We start from the raw sequence: 22,067 nt of genomic DNA on the forward strand, positions 1-22,067 counted from the left end.
GGTCCTGAAAAGGAGGATGGTCTGGGATGTGAATGACTCTGGTGCTCCAAAACCCTGGATGTCCGTTGCCTCTCTCTTCCTCTATCTCGGATACGCCTGTCGATACGGGCTGCCAGAGTCATCAAGTCATTGATGCGTCTTGGGAGTTTGCGTGCTGTTAATTCATCCTTGACAGCATCAGATAAGCCCTCGTAAAACATGTCATAAAGGGCCTCCTCATTCCACCTGCTGTTACTTGCTGTGGTTCGAAAACGTATGATGTAATCATCAACACTCTCTTTGCCTTGACGCATCTTTGTTAGTTGTCGAGCAGCCTCCCGGCGGGGTTTAACAGGATTGAAGACCTCTTTGAGCTCCTCTGAAAATGTTCTGTATGCAGAGCAGGCATCTGAATCTCGAACCCACTCAGCTGTGGCCCATTGTGCAGCTCGGCCGCCTAACAGTGAGAAGACGTAGGCGACCTTGGATCTCTCAGTTGGGAAGGCAGACTCCTGCAGAGAAAAGTTCAGTTCACACTGGCAGAGAAAAGTTCGACACAATGCAGGGTTCCCATTGTATCTTTCTGGAGGGTTAATCTTGGGTTCAGTCAATGTAGCCACGAGGGGGCCCAAGCCAGGGTCTCATTGTGCCGGTCCCAAGCCCGGATAAATACAGAGGGTTGTGTCAGGAAGGGCATCCGACGTAAAATCTTGCCAAATCAAATATGCGAATCAGACCTACGAAATCCATACCGGATCGGTCGAGGCCCAGGTTAACAATGACCGCCATCGGTGCTGTTCACCGACAGGGTGCCGGTGGAAATTGGACTACTGTTGGTGGAAGAAGGAGAGGAGGAAGGCGGGTTCGTAGGGAGAGAGAGAAGAGGAAAGTCACTAGTGTTGGACTGAGAGTTGGGACTTTGAATGTTGGAACTATGACAGGAAAGGGTAGAGAGTTAGTGGACATGATGCAGAGGAGAAAGGTAGACATACTGTGTGTCCAGGAGACCAGGTGGAAAGGTAGCAAGGCTAGAAGTTTAGGAGCAGGGTTCAAGTTGTTCTATCATGGTGGAGATGGGAAGAGAAATGGAGTAGGAGTTATCCTAAAGGAGGAGTTTGTTAGGAGTGTTGTGGAGGTAAAACGAGTGTCAGATAGAGTGATGAGTCTGAAGATAGAAATGGAGGGTGTCATGTTCAATGTTGTTAGTGGGTATGCCCCACAGGTAGGATGTGAGCTGGAAGAGAAGGAGAAGTTCTGGTTGGATCTTGATGAAGTGATGATGAGCATCCCTGGAAATGAGAGAGTTGTCATTGGTGCAGATTTCAATGGTCATGTTGGTGCAGGAAACCGAGGTGATGAGGAGGTGATGGGCAGGTTTGGTATCCAGGAGAGGAATGTAGAAGGACAGATGGTGGTTGATTTTGCAAAAAAGATGGAAATGGCGATAGTGAATACATTCTTTGAGAAGAGACAGGAACATAGAGTGACCTATAAGAGCGGAGGTAGAAGCACACAGATAGACTACATCTTGTGTAGACGGTGTAATCTGAAGGAGATCAGTGACTGTAAAGTAGTGGTTGGTGAGAGTGTTTCCAGACAGCACAGGATGGTGGTGTGTAGAATGACTCTGGTGGTGAAGAAGATGAAGAAAGAGAGGGCAAAGGCAGAGAAGAGGACAAACTGGTGGAAGCTGAAAAAAGAAGATTGTTGCATGACTTTTAAGAAACAGTTGAAACAGGCTCTGGGTGGTCAGGAGGTACTCCCAGATGACTGGATAACTACAGCTAATGTGATCAGGGAGACAGGTAGGAGTGTACTTGGTGTGTCATCAGGAAAGAGAGTTGATAAGGAGACTTGGTGGTGGAATGAGGAGGTGCAGGAGTGTATACGGAGTAAGAGACTAGCTAAGAAGAAGTGGGACACTGAGAGGACTGAGGAGAGTAGACAGGAGTACAGGGAGATGCAGCGTAAGGTGAAAGTAGAGGTGTCAAAGGCCAAACAAAGAGCTTATGATGACTTGTACGCTAGGTTGGGTAGTAAGGAGGGAGAGACTGACCTGTACAGACTAGCAAGGCAGAGAGATCGAGATGGGAAGGACATGCAGCAGGTTAGGGTGATCAAGGATAGGAATGGTAATGTGGTGACAGGTGTCAGTGGTGTAATGGAAAGATGGAAAGAATACTTTGAAGAGTTGATGAATGAAGAGAATGAGAGAGAACAAAGAGTAGAAGAGGTGACGGTTGTGGAGCAGGAAGTAAGAAAGATTAGTAAAGGTGAAGTGAGAGGGGCTTTGAAGAGGATGAAGAGTGGAAAGGCTCTTGGTCCTGATGATATACCTGTGGAGGTATGGAAGTGTCTAGGAGAGATGGCAGTGGAGTTTTTGACCGGGTTGTTCAACAGGATCTTAGGTGGTGAGAAGATGCCTGAGGAATGGAGGAGAAGTGTGATGGTGCCCATTTTTAAGAATAAGGGAGATGTGCAGAGTTGTGGTAACTACAGAGGAATAAAGCTGATGAGCCATACAATGAAGGTGTGGGAAAGAGTAGTGGAAGCCAGACTAAGAGCAGAAGTGAACATTTGTGAGCAGCAGTATGGTTTCATGCCAAGAAAGAGCACTACAGATGCAACATTTGCTTTGAGGATGTTGATAGAGAAGTACAGAGAAGGTCAGAGAGAGCTCCACTGTGTCTTTGTAGATCTGGAGAAAGCTTATGACAGAGTGCCCAGAGAGGAACTATGGTATTGTATGAGGAAGTCTGGAGTGACAGAGAAGTATGTCCGAGCAGTGCAGGACATGTATGAGGGCTGTAAGACAGTGGTGAGGTGTGCTGTAGGGGTGACAGAGGAGTTCAAGGTGGAGGTGGGATTACATCAGGGATCAGCTCTGAGCCCCTTCCTGTTTGCAATGGTGATGGACAGACTGACGGATGAGGTTAGACAGGAATCACCATGGACTATGATGTTTGCAGATGATATTGTGATTTGTAGTGAGAGCAGGGAACAGGTGGAGGTGGAGTTAGAGAGGTGGAGGTTTGCCCTGGAAAGGAGAGGAATGAAGGTTAGCCGCAGTAAGACAGAGTACATGTGTGTGAATGAGAGGAACCAGAGTGGAAGAGTGAGGTTACAGGGAGAAGAGATAAAGAAGGGGGAGGAGTTTAAGTATTTAGGGTCAACAGTACAGAGTAATGGAGAGTGTGGAAAAGAAGTGAAGAGGAGAGTGCAAGCAGGTTGGAATGGGTGGAGAAAAGTGTCAGGTGTGATGTGTGACAGAAGAGTTTCAGCACAAATGAAAGGAAAGGTGTACAAGACTGTGGTGAGACCAGCCATGTTGTTTGGACTAGAAACAGTGGGACTGAAGAAAAGACAGGAAGCAGAGCTGGAGGTAGCAGAGATGAAGATGCTGAGGTTCTCTTTGGGAGTGACCAGGATGGATAGGATCAGGAATGAATACATCAGAGGGACAGCACATGTTAGAGGTTTTGGAGATAAAGTCAGAGAGGCCAGACTGAGATGGTTTGGACATGTTCAGAGGAGAGACAGTGAATATATTGGTAGAAGGATGCTGAGTCTAGAGCTGCCAGGAAAGAGGTCTAGAGGAAGACCAAAGAGGAGGTTTATGGATGCAGTGAATGAAGACATGAAGGTGGCTGGTGTTAGTTGGGAGGATGCTGAAGACAGGCTTAGATGGAGGAAACTGATTCGCTGTGGCGACCCCTGAAGGGAAAAGCCGAAAGGAAAAGAAGAATCTTGGGTTCAGTCCTGGGTTGCATAGTAATAGTAGAAGGAAGAGTTTGTGATTTGTTCATTAAAGAGAGTCTCTCATTAATATCACACAGTTTGGTAGAAAATTCTGTCATTCTCATATCATAAGTCCTAAAGGCTCCCTCCACTTAAGACTGGAACTCCTGGGCTGTCTTTGGGTCCATCTTGGCCGGAACGTTCTGTCAGGACTAGTCACTAGACCACCCAAAGATGACAGACCCAGGAGTAAATGAAGCTTAAATTTTTTATTGATGACGGAGGATGAGGAGATGGAGCAGGAAGGATGCAGTAACGTCGGCAGACGATAGGGGGTGCTGGAGATGAGGACGGCGTCAGAGAGCAGAGGGGGATGAGAGGAGAGGAAGAGTCCTTAACTTTGTTGAGGTTGTGGTGGTCTTGGATACGGTAATCCGAGGGATGGAGAACTTTGGGCTGACGCTGAACAGGACTTGGAGAATAGTGGAAGTAGAAAACCAGTCCCAGTTTAATGACGGAGTCGTCGCGGGAGACACAGCCTGAAGACACGGAGTGTGAAGGCAGGCAGGTAATCAGGCAGCGAACTTTGATTCCTGAAGTATGAGAGACAAAGGTGAGTAAACAGGCTGTGATTCTTGAGCTGGTTGTTAGGCTGAAGACGTTCCGGCAGTGATCGGAGCAGGGGTGCAGAGTTAAATAGGAGAGCAGACAGGTGAAGGTGATCAGCGTGATGACCTGCTGCAGCTGCGGCGGGGGTGGAGGCAGCAGCTGCCATGACACCCTTACTATCCAAGATTAAAGTTCCACTCCCGTTGTCTTTATAATTACCAATAAATCAACGATATCTGCATTACGCCGGAGTCACACCGGACACGAAAGCGCCGCGAAGCGGCGCGGAGCGGAGTGCGCCCCGCTTCGCGCCGCTCTATTGGTCACACCAGACGCGATTTTTTTCCGCGACGGTCGACAGGCGCTTCTGCTAGAGCTATTGCTTTTTTGCCATCATGGTCAATAACCAAGACATCACCCCGTGTTTCTGCTAAAAGGGGATGGTCTCTGCCCCTGTTGACACAGGCCCCGCCCCCCAACTCCACAGTCGGCCCACTTTATTGATCTGTTTGTGCGCGCGTGTGCGTGTCTGTCTGTTTTGTTGTGTGTCTGTGTGCACGCACGCGCTCCCACGTGTTTCCGTCCGTAAAATAATAAACTAAAAATATTACCTGATTTTTCTTCCAAGAAGAACCGCTCCTCTGCCTCTCTCTCGTTCAAACACAGCCCCATGCCCCGCTCCAGTGTGCCCCCACTGCATTGGGGGCCCTGTCTGCCCTGCTTTTTTTTCCTCCCAGAACCCTGCAGCCCAGCACACCCGCTCCGGAGATCTGTGGTGTGCGGGGTGGGGGCTCTCGCGCACGTGTGTCTGTGTGTTTTGATTGTATGCATATTTTCATCTCTACAGTCTGTTTAGACACAAAAACATGATCACATTTGTCAATCGCTGTGTTTTATTTTGAAAAACTGGCTCTATTTTGAAAATAAACCGGATTTTCTCATGTATTTTGATGCAACTTCCTGCCAGTATTGACACGGAGCGCTCGCGGCTCGTGCAAAAAATAGGCCAGACGCCGAAACGTTGCGATGCACCGCGCGGACCCTCCGCGCCGCTCCGCGTCGCTCCGCACCTGGTGTGACCGACGCCATAGGTTAACATGGGCGCCGAATGGAAGTGCACTCCGTTCCACGCCGCTTCGCGGCGCTATCGCATCCGGTGTGACTCCGGCGTTACTTTCTGGGGCAGTTTTAGCAGAGCTGCAGGAATTCCCCAGGAATTCGCCTTTGAGTTGTAAGTAGGACTTTTGGTGAAGAGAGTCCATTCATTTTCCATCATCCCTTTGTTTACACTCTCCTGCAAGCTTACAGTCCCTCATGACCCCAACCATTATCGTTGCAACAAAAATGGTGAACAATATCAGAGCTATACAGCTGAACAGTTTTGGCACAGCTGTGTATATGTCTGCAAATGGATCCATCAGAATGGAGCAGAGCTGGGACCCATTTCAAGAAGTAGGTTTTGTTGAAACTCTGAGTTTGTGAACTCTAAATTCAGGAAAACTCTGGAGTTTTCAGTTTCAGAGAGATAACTTAAACCCGTGAAAATGGGTGAAACCAAACCCGTTTCACGAAGCGGGTTAAGCTGAACTCAGTCAATCACTATGGCAACTGAGTCTGTGAACGAAACCTGGTGTGGGCCCGTTTCAAGATGGAGGTTCAACAAATTTAGAGTTGAAACCTGAACTCAGAGTCCGTGCACTCAAAATTCTCGAACTTAGAGTTTTCATTGGTCTTTTCTTGTCCCACTGAAAATCGTTGGGCCACGAGCCACGAGGTCCCGTTAGCTAGCTAACCCTCGTGTAAACTAACAGCATTTCACACTGTACAGTGTGTTAGCGTGACCTGTGATTAAGTGCAAAGACTGATGTTTATGTGTGTTTTATTGTATATATTGCACTTGTATGACAGGTCAGGTTTTTCCGTTCACAAGATTCACCGCCATTGTGAATCTGTTCGAGTTTCTGCACACCGCAGAGGACGGACGTACTTTGATGGCGAGCCAACCCACTGAATTCTGAACACTTGCATCTGACAAGTCTTCTGGAACCATGTTTGCTACAGGAAAGAAATTGGACATTTCGAAAACTTGTGGTAGGACACAACCTACTTCTTTTCTACAGGTGCTGAGTCACCGGTAACCTCCTTTAAAAAAAAAAAACATTACCTAAGGATGGAACAAACTCTCCTCTTATATTTTGTTTGAAATTTCTTTTCTTATTTTATTGAAACATGGTTTTGATTTAAGGAGTTGAATATTTTGTTTTTTGCATTTTGTGAACCAAACTGGTACAATTGTGTTAAAGGTTTAAATTAAGACATTTAAATATAAGATGAACTTTAAATGGCCCTGCGACGGACTGGCGACCTGTCCAGGGTGTACCCCGCCTTCGCCCATCAGCAGCCGGGATTGGCTCCGGCACCCCCGCGACCCCGAAAGGGAAGAAGCGGTCAGGTAAATGGATGGATGGATGGATGAACTTTAATTTTGAAAGTAATTTAAAAGAGAGGTTAATTGAACTAACATAGTTTTAAGTGAAAGGAATAAAAGAGAGAATCAAAACCTTGCAAGGTAAAATTTGACCAACCCCAGGGTTAAACCAAATTAATTTTTACAGATAAAAAGCTTATGGTGCACAAATTTTATTTTGGGTTTCTGTTTTCATTTTCCATGTTTATGTCAGCACTTGAAGGTATTTTGTTATGTCTTATTCTTTTATAAATAGTCAAATAGTTTAAAATCATTATTGTGGTCCATGGTTATTTTGTTATTCTATACACTGGTCCTCTGAACCTAGAGTAATTCTGGTCTAAAACCGACATTTGAGGTGCTACACCTGCAACTTTTTTTTTTTTTCCCTTTTAAGGAACCGGTACCGTGAGTAAACTGGACTGTGTGTGTGTGTGAGTGTGAGCCCACGCACGTGCATGAGAAAAAGGACTGAAACCATTGTAAATGTTCAAGGTTCTATCATTTTCCATCCATCCATCCATCTTCTTCAGCTTCATCCGGGACCGGGTCGCGGGGCAGCAGTCTAAGCAATGCCCAGACTTCCCTCTCCCCGGCCACTTCCTCCAGCTCCTCTGGGGGGGACCCCAAGATGTTCCCAGACCAGCTGAGAGATGTAGTCTCTCCAGCGTGTCCTGGGTCTTCCCCGGGGCCTCCGCCCAGTGGGACATGCCCGAAACATCTCTCCAGGGAGGCGTCCAGGAGGCATCTGGGTCAGATATCCGATCCACCTCAGCTGTCTCCTCTCAATGCGGAGGAGAAGCGGCTCTACTCCAAGCTCTCTCCGGGTGACCGAGCTTCTCACCCTATCTCTTAGGGAGCGCCCAGCCACCCTCCAGAGAAATCTCTCTATCATTTTATTGTTCTATCATTTTGATTTCTATATATTGCCTTTCTTTCAAGCTAAGGAGTGGTAATCTCTGGTAAATATTTTATTGGTTGAGGTTATTTAACAATTTGTGTTAGAATCCAGTATTTTTCTTTTGCTTATAAATTATAAATGGGACATTTTGTGTACATTTCAGGATAACTGGTGTTATTTATTTTCTCATATTTTACTTAATTGGAGTGCTTATATTTTTTTAGGGGGAATTATTTTTTATATTATTTGCCAAATTGTTATAATTTATTAAACAACGCTTTTACTAATATTTGGCTAAACGTTATATGTCTCTGGGTCTCTTTATTTAATTTTTTGGGAGGAAAATAATGAGAAAAAAGGTTCACCTTATTTGGAATCCATTTGCAGAAATTCGAACCCAAGCAGGCACCATTCTTGCGAACTAACAGAGTGGCTATACGGATACTACAGTTGTATTTAACGGCTCCCTTTCCAATATTGTGAACCTTAGCTGTGGAACTCCACAGGGATCTGTCTTGCCCCTTTGTTCTATAGTATTTTTGTAAATTATATGTCTTACGCGTTAATTAAAGCACAAATGGAGCAGATAACACCACTATATCTGTGTCTTCTGTTAGCTTAAATCAGGTCAATGACATGCTTCAACAGGAGCTAATGTCAATCTCTGAGTGGGTTGTGGAGAATAAGTTAAAGTTGAATGTTTTGAAAACTAAATGTATGTTATTAGGTTTTAAATACTCTGTCAGAGGAAACCCAGAATTGCTCATCTCATCAGAGAATCAGCCGATTGAACAGGTCAAAGAGGCAAAACTGTCATGAATCAGGTCAGACCATGTCGTGGATGACACATATTATTAACATAGGTAATAAAATGAGCAGAAATATATCATTAGTCAGAAGCAATGCTCATTATATACCACATGAAACATGAAAAAGGGTTTTGCAAACTTTGGCCTTCTGTCACTTAGATCATTATCCTGCTATTTGATCAAGTACAAATAAAAATGACCTTGGGAAACTTCAGAAATTACAGAATAGGTCTGCAAGATGAGCTTTGGGTTGTCATTTTTAGGACTAACACAGACTGGATGCATCAGTGTATTTTCATGGATGAATGTTCAGAACAGGGATGCATGTAGTCTGATTATGTATCTGTATTAAATCTGGGCCCTGCACAAACCCTTTAGTTTATTTTTACAGCTGTTGCCTACCAATATGAGACATTATTTTAACACAAGAAAAGCTGCTGTTACTTTTACTCTCCTTCTACCACAAACCAATGCTCTCCAAAAAAAAGGAAAAAAAAGAGTTATATAAAGGTCAATTACATAAGGGAACATGCTCCCTTCAGAAATTGCAGTATCAAACTGCCATCATACTGTAGTCTTAAAGCTTGTCTAAAAAAAAATCTGCAATTCATAATGTAATTTCACTGCACAAATGAGTAATTTGTTTTAATGAGATGGTTTCTTTTTGATGAGGTTATAATGATCAATGTATTTTTAGATTTTGTGTATTAACACCTGTATTCTTTTAATGCGGAACCCAGGAAGAGTAGTCTTACCTTTATTTAAGACTAAATAAATGAATAAATAGATCTCGAACAAATGCATTTAGGAAGTCATTCAGGTTGATGTTCTGTTCAGTGTCTTTGAGAAGTATATCACAATATCCTGTCTGTGGGATGTAGCAACATGTTGAAAACCATACCAGTGTAACACCCCCCACCTACATCCAAACTATCAGGGCCACAAAAATCCCCACTGGCTGGTTTCTGGTCTGCACTGAATCCTAAACACTCAATGGAGGACATCTATTTCCATCTTCACAACATCCTGTTGCATTTCCCCTTCTTTTGTTTTACGAATACATTAAGATAAAGCTTCTTTTCTTTTTTTTGAGTTTGTCATTCTTGGTAGTTCATTGACCAGTTATGGTTCATTGATGTTTAAATGCTCCTAATAGATGACCTACAGCATTTTAGAGACAAAAGTAGTGAGCCTAAAAGTTTCTTTTTAAGAATCCTGTTACATTTTAACTTTTTTTTTAACCTGGAACAAATATTTAACTTTAAAAGTCAGATGTATTGGTTATTTATTACTTGCCTGAAAGTATTTAGAAAATTATCTGTGACGACAGGGACTGGGTGGGGGTGATGTGAAGATGCTCGTCATTATCAAAAAGAGACCTTGCACAAATGCAGTTGTGAAACTTGGATCACATTCGTTGGTGAAGCTGTGAAATCCCCTTTGCTCTCCAAAACTTTTCTAAAGATGGAGGAACCACAGTCAATCCTGGGGTGTTTTGTAGGGGATGCTGTTTTTACATACCAATGAGGTTATCGTTCCATCCTGTTAAAACTATTAGGAAAGAAGAATGAAATATTCTCAAAAAAAAATGTAATATTTGGACTTCAAATCTATATATGTTTTGAAGCAAAAGAAATCCAACCTCTACTGTGTGTCCGAGCTGCTTCCTTGACAGGAAATACTCTGGACCGTGGTAATTGCAACCACATTTAAATGTTTTTCCCCATTTTATTTTAAGAAGCAAGGCTTTTCCGTCAGCATAGAGTCATTTCATTTAAGCTTTAGGTGAAGATCAAATCTGAGCAGGATTCATCCCACCTATAATTCATACTGAAGTCTTGTGTGAATTTCACAGGCAGAAGAGAGAGGGGGAAGTTTAGTAAAGGTGAGGTCACACGGAGGTGTTACGCACAGATGCGCACACTCATGCATGCAGGGTTGATCAGAGCCTTGGTCTTGTCTGGCTTTGCTGTAACTTTCCACTCCCTGTTCAACTCGGTGATGGAAAGTTTCACATCATTTCAGCTTTGGTTTTCTTTTTTTTTTTGACTGAAACTCTGACTGATGTTGCAACACTTTTGTTAAACGGCATCACTCAATGAGCAAACAAAGAACAGACACAAAAGGTTTGAGCAACTTCTAAAGTCAACACTTTTAAAGGCTCAAATGAGTGGAACACGGACGGAAAGTCAAATTCTAAGCTTACCAAAGTTTATAGGCTTTGTTTGGTGGATTTGGGCAAATCTGTTTCCTGTTCTGTCTTTCCACAAGTTTACGCGCAATAAAAGGAATAAAGGGATAATCAAAGATTCTTACAAAATAGTATTTTTATTTTTTAGGATTCTAACTTGAGATTTAAATCATTTTTAGCTTTAAATAATTTTCTGATTGCTGTGTTACTTTTTCTCAGGGTATTTACAGTAACTAGCAGTATTAGTCCAATGGTTTAGAGAAAAGTGAAAGGCATTTGGCAAGAGAAACTCCATTTACCGCTAACATGATTATAGGTGTAATGGTTTACGAAACACAAAAAACCTTGTGGTCCACAATTTTTTTTTTCTTTTTCTGAAGAATCTGCATGTACGATCAAAGCCATAATAAATGAGATTAATAGATAAACACTAGGCATGCCACAATTCTCAGTTTAAATTGAACTGTATGCTACACCATTGAACTGAATAGTGGGGAAAGTGTGTTGCTGCATCATTTCTGTGTACTGTTTGGTTTACGTTTGGAGCCAAACATGTATTATGCTAATTTTAACCCTTTAACACCTGAGGCGTTGTCACTTAAACAAGGCCTCTTTCATACTGTAACTTTTCAACCGTTGAAATGATTATTCCAGCAGATTGTGGTAGGGCCTTCAGAATCTACTGGAATTATCATGTTAACAGTTGAAAAGTGACAGTAAATCAAAGAACATAAGCTCTGGAGCTCCAGCATTAAAGGGTTAAGAAGGATTGAGTATTTCTTGTTTTATTGCATTATACTAGCCTTGGAATAACCAAAATAAAATGTTCATTGTTTTTAGCAATTAAAAAAAAAGACTTCATTGGATTTTTTTTTTTTTTTTGGTTTCCTTGTTTTTATCAAACCAAAACAAAACCGTTAACCAAAAGTTGAGGTCTGTACTGAATTGTAAAGAAAGTCTATCACTGCGTCCATAACATGCACTGATGTCATCATTTGACTTTTTAACCACAATTTGCACTAACATCAGGACCTGATCACGCATCATTATTTTGTTATTCTTTAGTTTTTTACCAAAGTTTCTCTGTGTATGTAACTGACTGCTCCTATATCATTAGCAGTGAGTACAACCATTGTAAAAAATATTTTCCACGGCATCGTCACCACAATAATACCTCTGTTTTCCTCTCCACACAGTTTTAATGACAAATTTCCTACACAGGTCCCCACAGGAGAATTTACAGATTATAGATCATCGCTTCTTCTTTGATTATCAAAATATTCATTTTATGCATTGCACAACAAAAGTCAAAACATTTCCAAACAAGTGGTGAACTGCCCTCCTGCTCCTCCCCGCTTCAGCTCTAAATAAACCAACCTTACACAATCAGCCCCGTGGCCAAGCCCGGCTAGATATTTGAGCTGCAGTCTGCAGAGTCTGAGCAGTTCCTGCACTGAAGCACAGACCTGAGCGGGAGGCCATCACTGATTCCCACCACCAATTAGAAGGAGAATAAAGAGGCAGCTGCGGGACAGAAAACAGGTAAGCTTTGGTCATTTTTGTTAAGTTACTTAATAGTCTCTTTAATAAGTTCTCACATTATCTCAAGCCAGTATTTGAAAAACAAAAATTATTTTTTTAGTCTTTGTAAATATTGTTTTGATGACTTTTTTATTTATCTTCCTTCAGTCAGACCAGACAGATGGAGCTTCTGAAAGCCGCCCTGGTCATCATTCTTCTGTCAGCGGCCTGTGCTAAGCCGGTAAGTCTACAGACGCATAACTGAACCTGCTATGTTTCTGCCAAAATTCTCTTTCCATCATGTGGTTTCATCACTGCTGTGTTTGGAGCGGGCAGAACTTTTTCACCGCGCATCATTACATTCTGAACCTCAAATACCACAGAAAAACCGGCTAAGCTGAAAGTTGCTTTCAAAAGTAGAATCTCACACACTGAGTTATTGCAGTTTGCTCCTAAATTATTGCAGATAAAAAAGCTATTTATTCACTTCTGAAAGTGAGTTTATGTATTTAGTATAAATGTGTGTATAAAATGTGTTTAAATCTACTACAAGAGATTGTAACTTTTTTTTAACCATTTTTTTTATCCGGAAAAACGACAAAGATTCTAAGGCAATATTTATTGTTTGTGTTTTTAAGGTGATGTACAACCACAATTTCTTATGAACATTTTATTTCTGGGGGCCTGCTTCACAAATTTGGTGATTTACTAGATTGAACTTAATTCTTTGTTGTCACTGACATTAATGCTGAGAAGTTCAGGGCCTTCATTGTTATATTTTCATTTAAATTCCACAAATCCTAATTTGTAGAAAATACTATTTGCATTTTTTAAATTAATCATCAAACTCAGTAAAACATTAAAAATTAAGCAAAAACTTTTTTCCAACTTTATTTGAGGAAAAAAAAAGTCCAAAGATGACGTTCTTGGATGTGACAGAGAACATGAGGGTGGTCGGTGTAACCATAAGGATTAGATCGAGACAGATGATGCACTCTAGGGCCTTCAAAGAGAGCTGCAATTTAGCAAAGCAGAGAACTGTGGATAGTTATTTTTTTTTTCTCCAACAGCACCGCCTGTATCACGATGCTGACATTCCTGACAGGGACCACTCCAGTGAACTGCTGGCTCGAATCCACAAACTGCATTTGCAGTACGTGTCTGAAGGCTCCAAGTCTTCAGAAAGTTCCTCTTCCGAAGAGTCTTCTGAGGAAACGAAGGACACCACAGAGGAACCTATTGACCCGCTGGTTTTGACTACAGTTCCCATGACAACCCTCACCTCAGGAGACGGGGACACCCTCCCCCCTGAGCCAGGAATGAACAGCACAGAACCAACCATGATGCCAGAGCTGGAAACCATCAGCCTGTTTATGAACGGCACAACCACGTGCACCTCCTGTTTCACAGAGGAGATAGGAACAGCGGCTCCAGTGACAGACAACAGGGGAGATACCTGAGCATCTTTTAGACTATTGTTCTTTTATGACCTTTTTAATTATTCAATAATCTGTAAAAATGGTAAGATTCAAGCTTTCTTGCTGCAGTTTTTTTGCAGCACTTGCATGATGAGTTTCACAGTCTAATTGATAATTTCTAGCTATAGGTAGATTAAAATAAGACATCATCTTATGAAAGCTAGTTTCTAAACAGTTCTAAATATGTAACTTTTTATTTAAAATATTGTGATTTCCTGTTATTACTGTGTCGTTGTGGCCAATAAAACTACTATTTGTGCACAAGAAATCTTTACATTTGTCTTTAAACCATTTACAGAAACTTCATTCAAGCAAGACTATAGAGCTCACACAACCATACATTCTTATCCCCAAGTCGTCATATATTGACGTCTGGTTAAGGACCCCTCCCACCTAAAACATTCATTCATTCATTCATTAATTTACCTAACCGCTTTGTCCCGTTCGGGGTCGCGGGGCGCCGGAGCCTAACCCGGCTACTGATGGACGAAGGCGGGGTTCACCCTGGACAGGTCACCAGTCTGTCACAGGGCCTCAATCACATACACATACACTCTCACAGTCACACCTAGGGACAATTTAGAGTCACCAATTAACCTATGAAGCATGTTTTTGGACGGTGGGAGGAAGCCGGAGTCCCCGGTGAAAACCCACGCATGCACGGGGAGAACATGCAAACTCCACACAGAAAGGTCCACAGTTGATGTTTCAGGTCCCCCAGCTGGGATTCGAAACGGGGCCTTCTTGATGTGAGGCAAGAGCGCTAACCACTGCGCCACCGTGCAGCCCTCCTACCAAAAACATTTTGACGTTTTGGGTGTCCCCAACTCGTCGTTTTTTTGGCGTGTTCCCATTAAATCATGGGTCCCCAACTTCTGGCTGTGAACCAGAACCGGTCAAGTACGGCGGCGCAGAGTGCACCGGTGCCAACATCTGGTACCCTAACCCGAACCTGGCACTGGACGTGGTACCAGACGCAGTACTGGACTGGAACTGGTACCAGATGTGGTACTGGGTGCGAACCGGAACAAGGGTTGAAGACCCTTGATTTTACAAACAGCCAGCATGTCAAAAGATGACGAGTTGGGGATGACAATGTCTTGATACAACTCCCACTGCCTTGCTGAAGCAGATATCTATCATGCATGATCGATATCTGCTTCAGCAAAGGAGATATCACACAACATTAATTTTGACTATGGCAATAACCATGGTTAATGTGTGATCACTGGAATTATCCATCAGTCTTGATTGATGATCCAAGATGATCTATTTCATTACACTTGCCAAACTGCCTTCTGCCAAAGGAACTGCTCAAGTTCTTCTTGACCTCATGGTTATTTCTAGATACTGGAAAGAATTTTACCATCTGCTTGGGATCTTGTCTGTCTCAGAGTTCCACCCTCAGTCGAATGGACAGTGGAGTGCCTAAATCAGGGATGACCAGCTTGCTGCTGATTAGCTGAGTCAAGTAATTCCACATTGTTATTGACTAAACACACCTGATTTAGGTTTTCAGCATCAAGCAGTCCAGGGACAGCTGGAAAACAGGCAGGGTTGTGGCTTCTGAAGAGCAGAAGTTGTGGAAATTCATAAGAACAGCGATTTTATAACTTTAAAAAGTCATGCTGAAACAAAAAGTCCTTATTTACATCAAAAATGTGCAATGTTGATTTTCTGCATTATTTATAATTTTTTCTATTTGGATATTTAGCTATATTCAGTCTATTTTACTTTATTTTGGAATTCTATTTTACTTTATTTTGTTGTTCTATTTTACTTATTTTGTATTTTACTCCATTTGTGTGCTGTACGGACGCTGGTACCTGAATTTCCCTGAGGAGTTCCAAAGGGATTAATAAAGTATTTTCTATTCTATTCTAAATGCCCCAACGATTGGAGCAAAAGGAAAGAGCCAGTTGGGGTAGGAACTTGAATTATACCAAATGTTCCTTTTTCTGGCGCTGTTTCACAGCTTGGATGTATACAGTCAAGTCCTGTTAATGGCCATTGCTAGTCTCAAGAAGCATGCAAACAAGCAGTGTTTCTTAGTGTTCTATGAGGGAAACATGTCTACTGTCCTCCCCTGATCTTCTTCTGCCATTTGGTTGTTTCATGTGATAAATGACAAATAAAAACAGTTCAACTGAGCTGTGAAAAAAATTAGTCCAGGTTGAAGTTCAGTGAGGCCATTCAGACGATCAATCAGTTGGCCTTGAAGAGTTACTGGCAAACCATTTTACACTTCAGGAGGGGGAAACATCTATCTTTCAACATCATTTGTGTTGGGGGGTGTGTCCCAACTAACAGAGAGTTTGATTTATCATTTCCCTTTCCTTGAAAGGTCTATTACAGAATACTCGAGAGAAGCATTTGGCCATAGTTGAACCTTAGCGGTGACAGTGACCCTGCGATGTACTGGCGACCTGGGTAAGCAATGATTCAAACATTGGAGGAGGGGCCTACACTGATCTAATGAAATCTAGACCTAACCTACAGAAATAAAATAGTATAATACAAACAGTACTGGTGGCCAACATAGATTAGCCAGGACCTTTCCGTCTCCCTCCTTTCTGTCTGTCTACAGGGGACAGCCACGAGAAAGACATCTTGATTACTTTATCCAGTCTTCCCCTCTTCCTCTTCATGATGCTGCTGAGGGATGGTTGTTGCTACAACATGAACCCTTCACCCCAAAAGCCAACGTGCTTCAATAAAATGCTGAAGATCAATAAAAAAAATTCCATGAGAATGTAATATTAACTTTTCACAGCTCTATTATGTTGCCTCTTAGAGCACTTTTAAAACGTCAACATTCAATTAATGTTTTCACTATAGAGACAGTCAGTAGCTATGTTTACATGGCCCCAATTAATTGGAACAAACACCTGATCGGAACAGAAATGCGTCATGTAAACACGGCGTTCGGAATACTCTGGTCCAATCAGATTCTTTCGATTTCACGGATTTTATCTTTTGGATTTTACGTCATGCATAGAGGGTATTCTAGTCTTTGGAGCATGAACAGAACAGATCAGCTGCTCTCCGCGAGCAAACTCTTTTCTTTAAGTAGAAAAGCCGGATTCAGAGCTTTAATGTGTGAGCGCATGCAAGCGCACGTGCGCGGGGGTGCTGTGTTACGTTGTGAGCTTCGGACCGCAGTCCGTCTGGCTGATCTGCACGAGAGACCTGCTGGATTCAGGAGAACCATGTCTCCTGGGAGAACCGTGTCTCCCTGAATAACTGTCTCTCTGAGCGGCTTCAAGGCAGTATGAGCCGGCGGAGGTGGCTTTTGAATGCAGAAATATCGCTCCACGTACCAAACAGTCCTGAGAAACCGTGTAAAAATCACATATATTTATATTTCTAATCACATCCAAACAGAATAAGGACTGATCATATCCCCACATGTTTACGTGTGGGCAATATGCACACTTCCCGGATGGTTTTAGAAAATTATGAACGAACAGGCTCTTCAAAATATTATTAATAATAATGAAAGCACATTCAGAGTATCATCTCGCTCTACAAATGATCTTTGTTTGTTTACAACGGAACTCATTACTTCTACTTCTACAACTATTTCTGGTATTTTAGACCGTTCTGCCCATGTTAACATGATTTATTCTGATCAGCAGTGTGGTGCATGGAAACGCTTGTCACAATCGGATGAAGTTTTCCAGGGCCATGTGCACAGTTCTATTCTAATCTGATCAAGGACATTTTGCACATCTAAACGCAGCTAGTGTAAAAAGGGACTTTGAACTTGCAATACTTTTACCATCCACTAGATGCCGCAGCAGCATAACAGGAGACCTCATAGTCGGCAGCTCCTGGGATCGAATCCCAATTGAAGCCCATGGCGTTTTTTTTCTAACCCAAAGCTGTTCAATGCAGGTACACAAAACATTTTTAAGATGGAACAACACTATAAATAACAAAAATTGCGATTTTAGGAGTAACACCCTCAAAATATATGCAGGGCAATACAAGACTAAATATTGAGGCAATGATTAGCAGATGGGAAACAGCTGATGATGATCAGAGTCCAGGTGAAGGCAGATGGTTTGGTTAAAACTCAGGTGAGCATTCCCTATGGTGGTTGGAGAGGGAAGTAGCAGGTCGAACCATGACAGGAGCTTCATCTTTTTATCAAAAAGGTCAATTGTCCAAACTTGGTCATGTGGTTTTCTGATAGGTAACTGTTAAATCTCTGCTTCTAAAACTTTCCTATTGGATGGAGTCCAACAACTACCAAGCCAAATCACTCTGACAACATTTCTTTGAATAAGAAACCGTAAATCTTTTGGTGCCAAACCAACTCCATTTTATTCATATTTACAGAACCCTTAAAGTAATTTCAAGGACTACTTTGGGGGTGATGTCCTGTGTAATTGCATGAATCGGTGCCTCCTCTACAACAACAGACTGTCTTTATTTGAAAAAGAATTTTAATAATATTATATAAATGATACATTATGATACATTACGGTAAAAACATTGATGTAACAGCATGTGGTCTCAGTACCTGCAGGAACGGTGCAAATCAAACTAGTTCTAATGTATTTTTGCTACAACAGCAACATTGTGATTAGTGAGGAAAGCTGAAGGCCTACAGTCAAGTTCAAATCCTGTCATGCACTGAAGGGTTTTGACTGTATTTCATAAACATAAAACCAAAGCTCTTCAATGTACCAGACCGTAATTGATGATGAAATACAAGTTGGGGGACTTTGCCCCTTTGTTTTGAGGTTTGATTCCACAAATCTGCAGTAACAAAATCAGGAGAAAAAAAGCTGGAGGAGTTCACCACTTGGTGCAGGTAGCATTTCAAAAGAAAATCACCTTTATCTTACTAAGCAGATAAATGTGGAATCTTAGTGCTGGTGGAGCTCTCAATATCGTAGGGATAGTTCATATTAGAAAACCAATTACTTCTAAAATAATAAGAACAAATCTCTTAAATACTGGCTGAACGTGTTCAGGTCTATGACAATAATGCTGAGGATTTCTCTGTTCGACTCTGCAGAAAAACTGGCTCCAACAGGGATTTTTGCACCTGCTGCATGTCTCTGAAAGTCACACCTCACCTTGGGTGGGTGGGCTTATTTGGCAGTGATCACCAAAGGCATCTCAGTGGTGACAACAGGTCCCACCACCTCCTCATCGGAGTCGCTCTCATCACTGTCATCTTCATCTGAGTCGCTGTCTGCGGCCCCTGGAGTAGCTGTAGCCTCCTCGCTGCTTTCACTTTCCTCTTCTTCTGCCTCCTGGCTGGCACTGGAAATGTTGCTACTGGCGCTCTCCTCCTCCTCTTCCTCCTGTGGAGTGCTGCTGCTTTCACTCTCATTGGCTGGGGTATCACTGGTGCCAGCAGTCTCCTCCTCCTCAGGGAGTATTGTCTGGCGGTGGCTCCTGTCCTGATCTTGAGATATGCTGGAGGACACGTCCAGGCCCTGGGTCTCCACTTCAGGGGTGCTGGTGTCCTCTTCCAGAAAGTCTGTTTGGATCTGAAAAGCCTGCTGGTTAGACAGAATGAGGAGGATCAGTTTGATGTGGCTTTCAATTGAAGCTATACTTGTATTATTTTCAATCAGTCACATTGTTTTTTTTAAGAAGTGGAAAGATTTGTGTTGAAATAAGGAAAAGTGTGAAAATGCTGATATCTATCAACTTAAGCCTTGTCTCCGCTGAGCAGTCATATAAGGCTCTGAATGATGTGGCTCCATCCTATTTTAAAGATCTCATAGTTCCTTACCAACCAATCAGAACACTTCTCTCACAAAATGCAGGACTGCTTGTAGTTCCTTAAATTTTTATTCCTTAAATTGCAGTTGCTTTGCTAGGAATCCCACTAGCGGTCTACACCATGCATGTGCTGTGAAAACAAACCGCTTAGAGGCAGCGAGGCCTAACTTAGTGGAAGTTAAAGTCTCTTTTGTACTGCTCAGTAGAAAAAAGCCTTTAGTGCTTTCAGCCATGATTTTATCTGAACCATTTTTTTCCATTGATGAAGTATAAACGGCACCTAGAACTAATTAAGAAACCATGGAGGCACGAGGGAGTCTCAAATACATGTTTGAGTCATGGTCTGGGTCTTTTAAGGAGTCATTCTCTTTTCTGGGCTATAGGCTTTTTATCAGGGTTTGGCCACTGTACCTAGACATTAGGAGGAATGTTGTTGGGGCCAGGTGTTCTAGTCCTGGTTCTCTTTCCTGGGTAATCAAGCTCCAATGGTACTGAGGTGTCATGAAAAAGCAGAGTGGCTAGAAACTAGACCCACGTGGACCAAATGTCAGGAGAGATAGACAGCAAGGGTTGGGGTGAGTCAGAGAAAATTTCCAAAATGCCACTCCAGCAGGAGACAAACAGAAAATCTTCCGCTGTCTGCAATATGACTGGGGGATTAGTGATTTCCCTGAAGTTGAACCTGTTTTCAGTGTTTTATTCTTTCTCTGTTTACTACAAATAGATCAGTGTGACCAGGCTGAAAAAGGAACATAGAAATGTGATGCAGTAAGAGTGAAACAAGCTACTGCTGGAGTTTAGACTCCTGCTGGTCAACAGAGAAAAATGTGTTTCTAATTTAGTCTTGAATTCTTTTTCTATCACTTTGGTGATAAATGTCACCAATTTCACCCTTACTTATCCTTAGGTGTCGTATAAGAGTTCATTACAATCTGTCGCCTGCAGCATACCCGTAGAAAAATGTAACACTTTCACTCTAAAGAATCACAGTGGTTCAAGATATTACTATTTTGTGCGGACCCCCCCCCCCTCCCTTTGAGCCCCATACTGATTAGCCTATACAGTCCGCAGACAGTCTGTATCCACCCCTGGCATCACTTAAGCAAATGAAATCAAACGATAACTGACTAGTACCTTGTAGACTTTTGGTGATTTTTCCACCTCATTGCCATGAATGTCGTCATAAGCCGTCTTTTTTCCTGAGTCCACATACCCATAGGACTTATAGGGAGCAGGAACTTTGTGATAGGACTTCTCTTCCACATAAACGGTAGACTTGTAGTCACTGGGGTAGCCTCCAATGTTGTCACCACGGCCTGAATCCGGGTCAGTAATGATAGTGGGCAAGATGGTGTCTACAGTGGTCTCAACAGCAGGCTCCTCCGTCACGATCACGGGGGTGACAGTGCTAGGAGAGTGGGTGGAAGACTCTCCTGACTCTGAGTCTGATTCGTCTGTGCTTTCGTCTTTCTCTTCTTCTGTTTCCTGCAGAAACAAATTCAACTTTATTTTCAAGCATAGATAAGTTCAGTGGATTAAATCAAATGTGCTTAATTGGAATGAGTTCTGGAGTGTGTAATATAACTGTTAATTAAAAAAGATCCACAAAGTTTTACTGACGTCCTCTTCTGTTTCATCGTCGTCATCGTCTTCGTTCTCATCGCTGTCCACAGTAGGAGTCTCTGTGGGAGCAACCATGTCTAACATGCCAGCTTTAACTTCCACAGCAGCCTGGGGACCCACTGCCTCCTGTACAGGCCACAAGCATGCAAACTGATGAACAGCTGAAGACATAAACATGAAAAATTCTGCTTTCACAGCAAATTAAACACCTCACCTCTTCTGAAGTCTCCAGGCTTTTATCCACAGGTGCTGCCACCACCTTCTGCAACATTGGAAAGAAGGGAATTTGAATTTTCTAAATCATTTTTCATTTAATGTTCTGCTTAACCCTTGTACTATCCTCAGCTGGTTTACATTTAAAGTGGGTCATCTGGACCCAACAAGACAGCACGCTGAACTTTTTTGTCCAAGGATTTTTTTTTTATCTTCACTGGTGTCCGTGGCAGACATGAAATCCTGTCCAGCTTTGTCATGGGAGACATCACACATAAATGTAAGGGTGGGATCATTTGGACCCCAAAAGAGAGCACGAGGGTTAAACTCTCTAATCAAGCAGAGAGCACAAAGAGAAAACAGGACTTTGAGTTATCTTAAAAAGTCAGGCATTGAGTTGTCTTGACCTCTGGGCAGGGCTTTGTAAATTATTTTTGTGGAAAGGGAATGCCTTTTAAAAATGTGACATCAGCGTCCACCTGACATTTTAAAGTCCCACCCCAACTAAATATTTTTCTGTTGTGATATTGTTCCCAGTGGTCTTTCAAATTATGATTTTGCAGTTTTTAGCCAATTTCCTAAGACCTGGGTTCAATTCCCAGGGTGTCCACTGATCTCCATCCAGATTGGGTCCTTAGGCAAGACCCTTAATGCTGCTGCCTAACAGGGTCCCTGTGCCTTTCAAGTACAGGGTTGTGTCAGGAGGGGCTTCCAGCATAAAAACTCTGCCAAATCACTGATGCCAAACAGTGAGTGTTAATTTAATGTAGCCACGAGGGGGCCCAAGCCA

At 42.5% G+C, this 22,067-nt stretch overlaps 1 protein-coding gene across 2 annotated transcripts in view; it reads right to left on the reverse strand.

The window, feature by feature from the left end:
• Window positions 1-18,070: 18,070 nt before the first annotated feature.
• Window positions 18,071-22,067, reverse strand: part of spp1 (secreted phosphoprotein 1) — a 14,817-nt gene continuing 10,820 nt past the window's right edge. Inside the window, exons 5-8 of one of the 2 annotated variants that reach the window (XM_024262779.2) lie at window positions 21,279-21,326; window positions 21,062-21,190; window positions 20,576-20,926; window positions 18,071-19,215 (exon numbers count right to left, since the gene is read on the reverse strand). In XM_024262779.2, coding sequence (XP_024118547.1) covers window positions 18,799-19,215; window positions 20,576-20,926; window positions 21,062-21,190; window positions 21,279-21,326 — 945 coding nt within the window. In that variant the 3' untranslated portion in view covers window positions 18,071-18,798. The remainder of the gene's footprint in view (window positions 19,216-20,575; window positions 20,927-21,061; window positions 21,191-21,278; window positions 21,327-22,067) is intronic. The other variant, XM_024262780.2, reaches the window with a different exon arrangement.

This window comes from Oryzias melastigma, linkage group LG18 (genome assembly GCF_002922805.2).
Source record: "Oryzias melastigma strain HK-1 linkage group LG18, ASM292280v2, whole genome shotgun sequence".
NCBI lineage: Eukaryota > Metazoa > Chordata > Actinopteri > Beloniformes > Adrianichthyidae > Oryzias > Oryzias melastigma.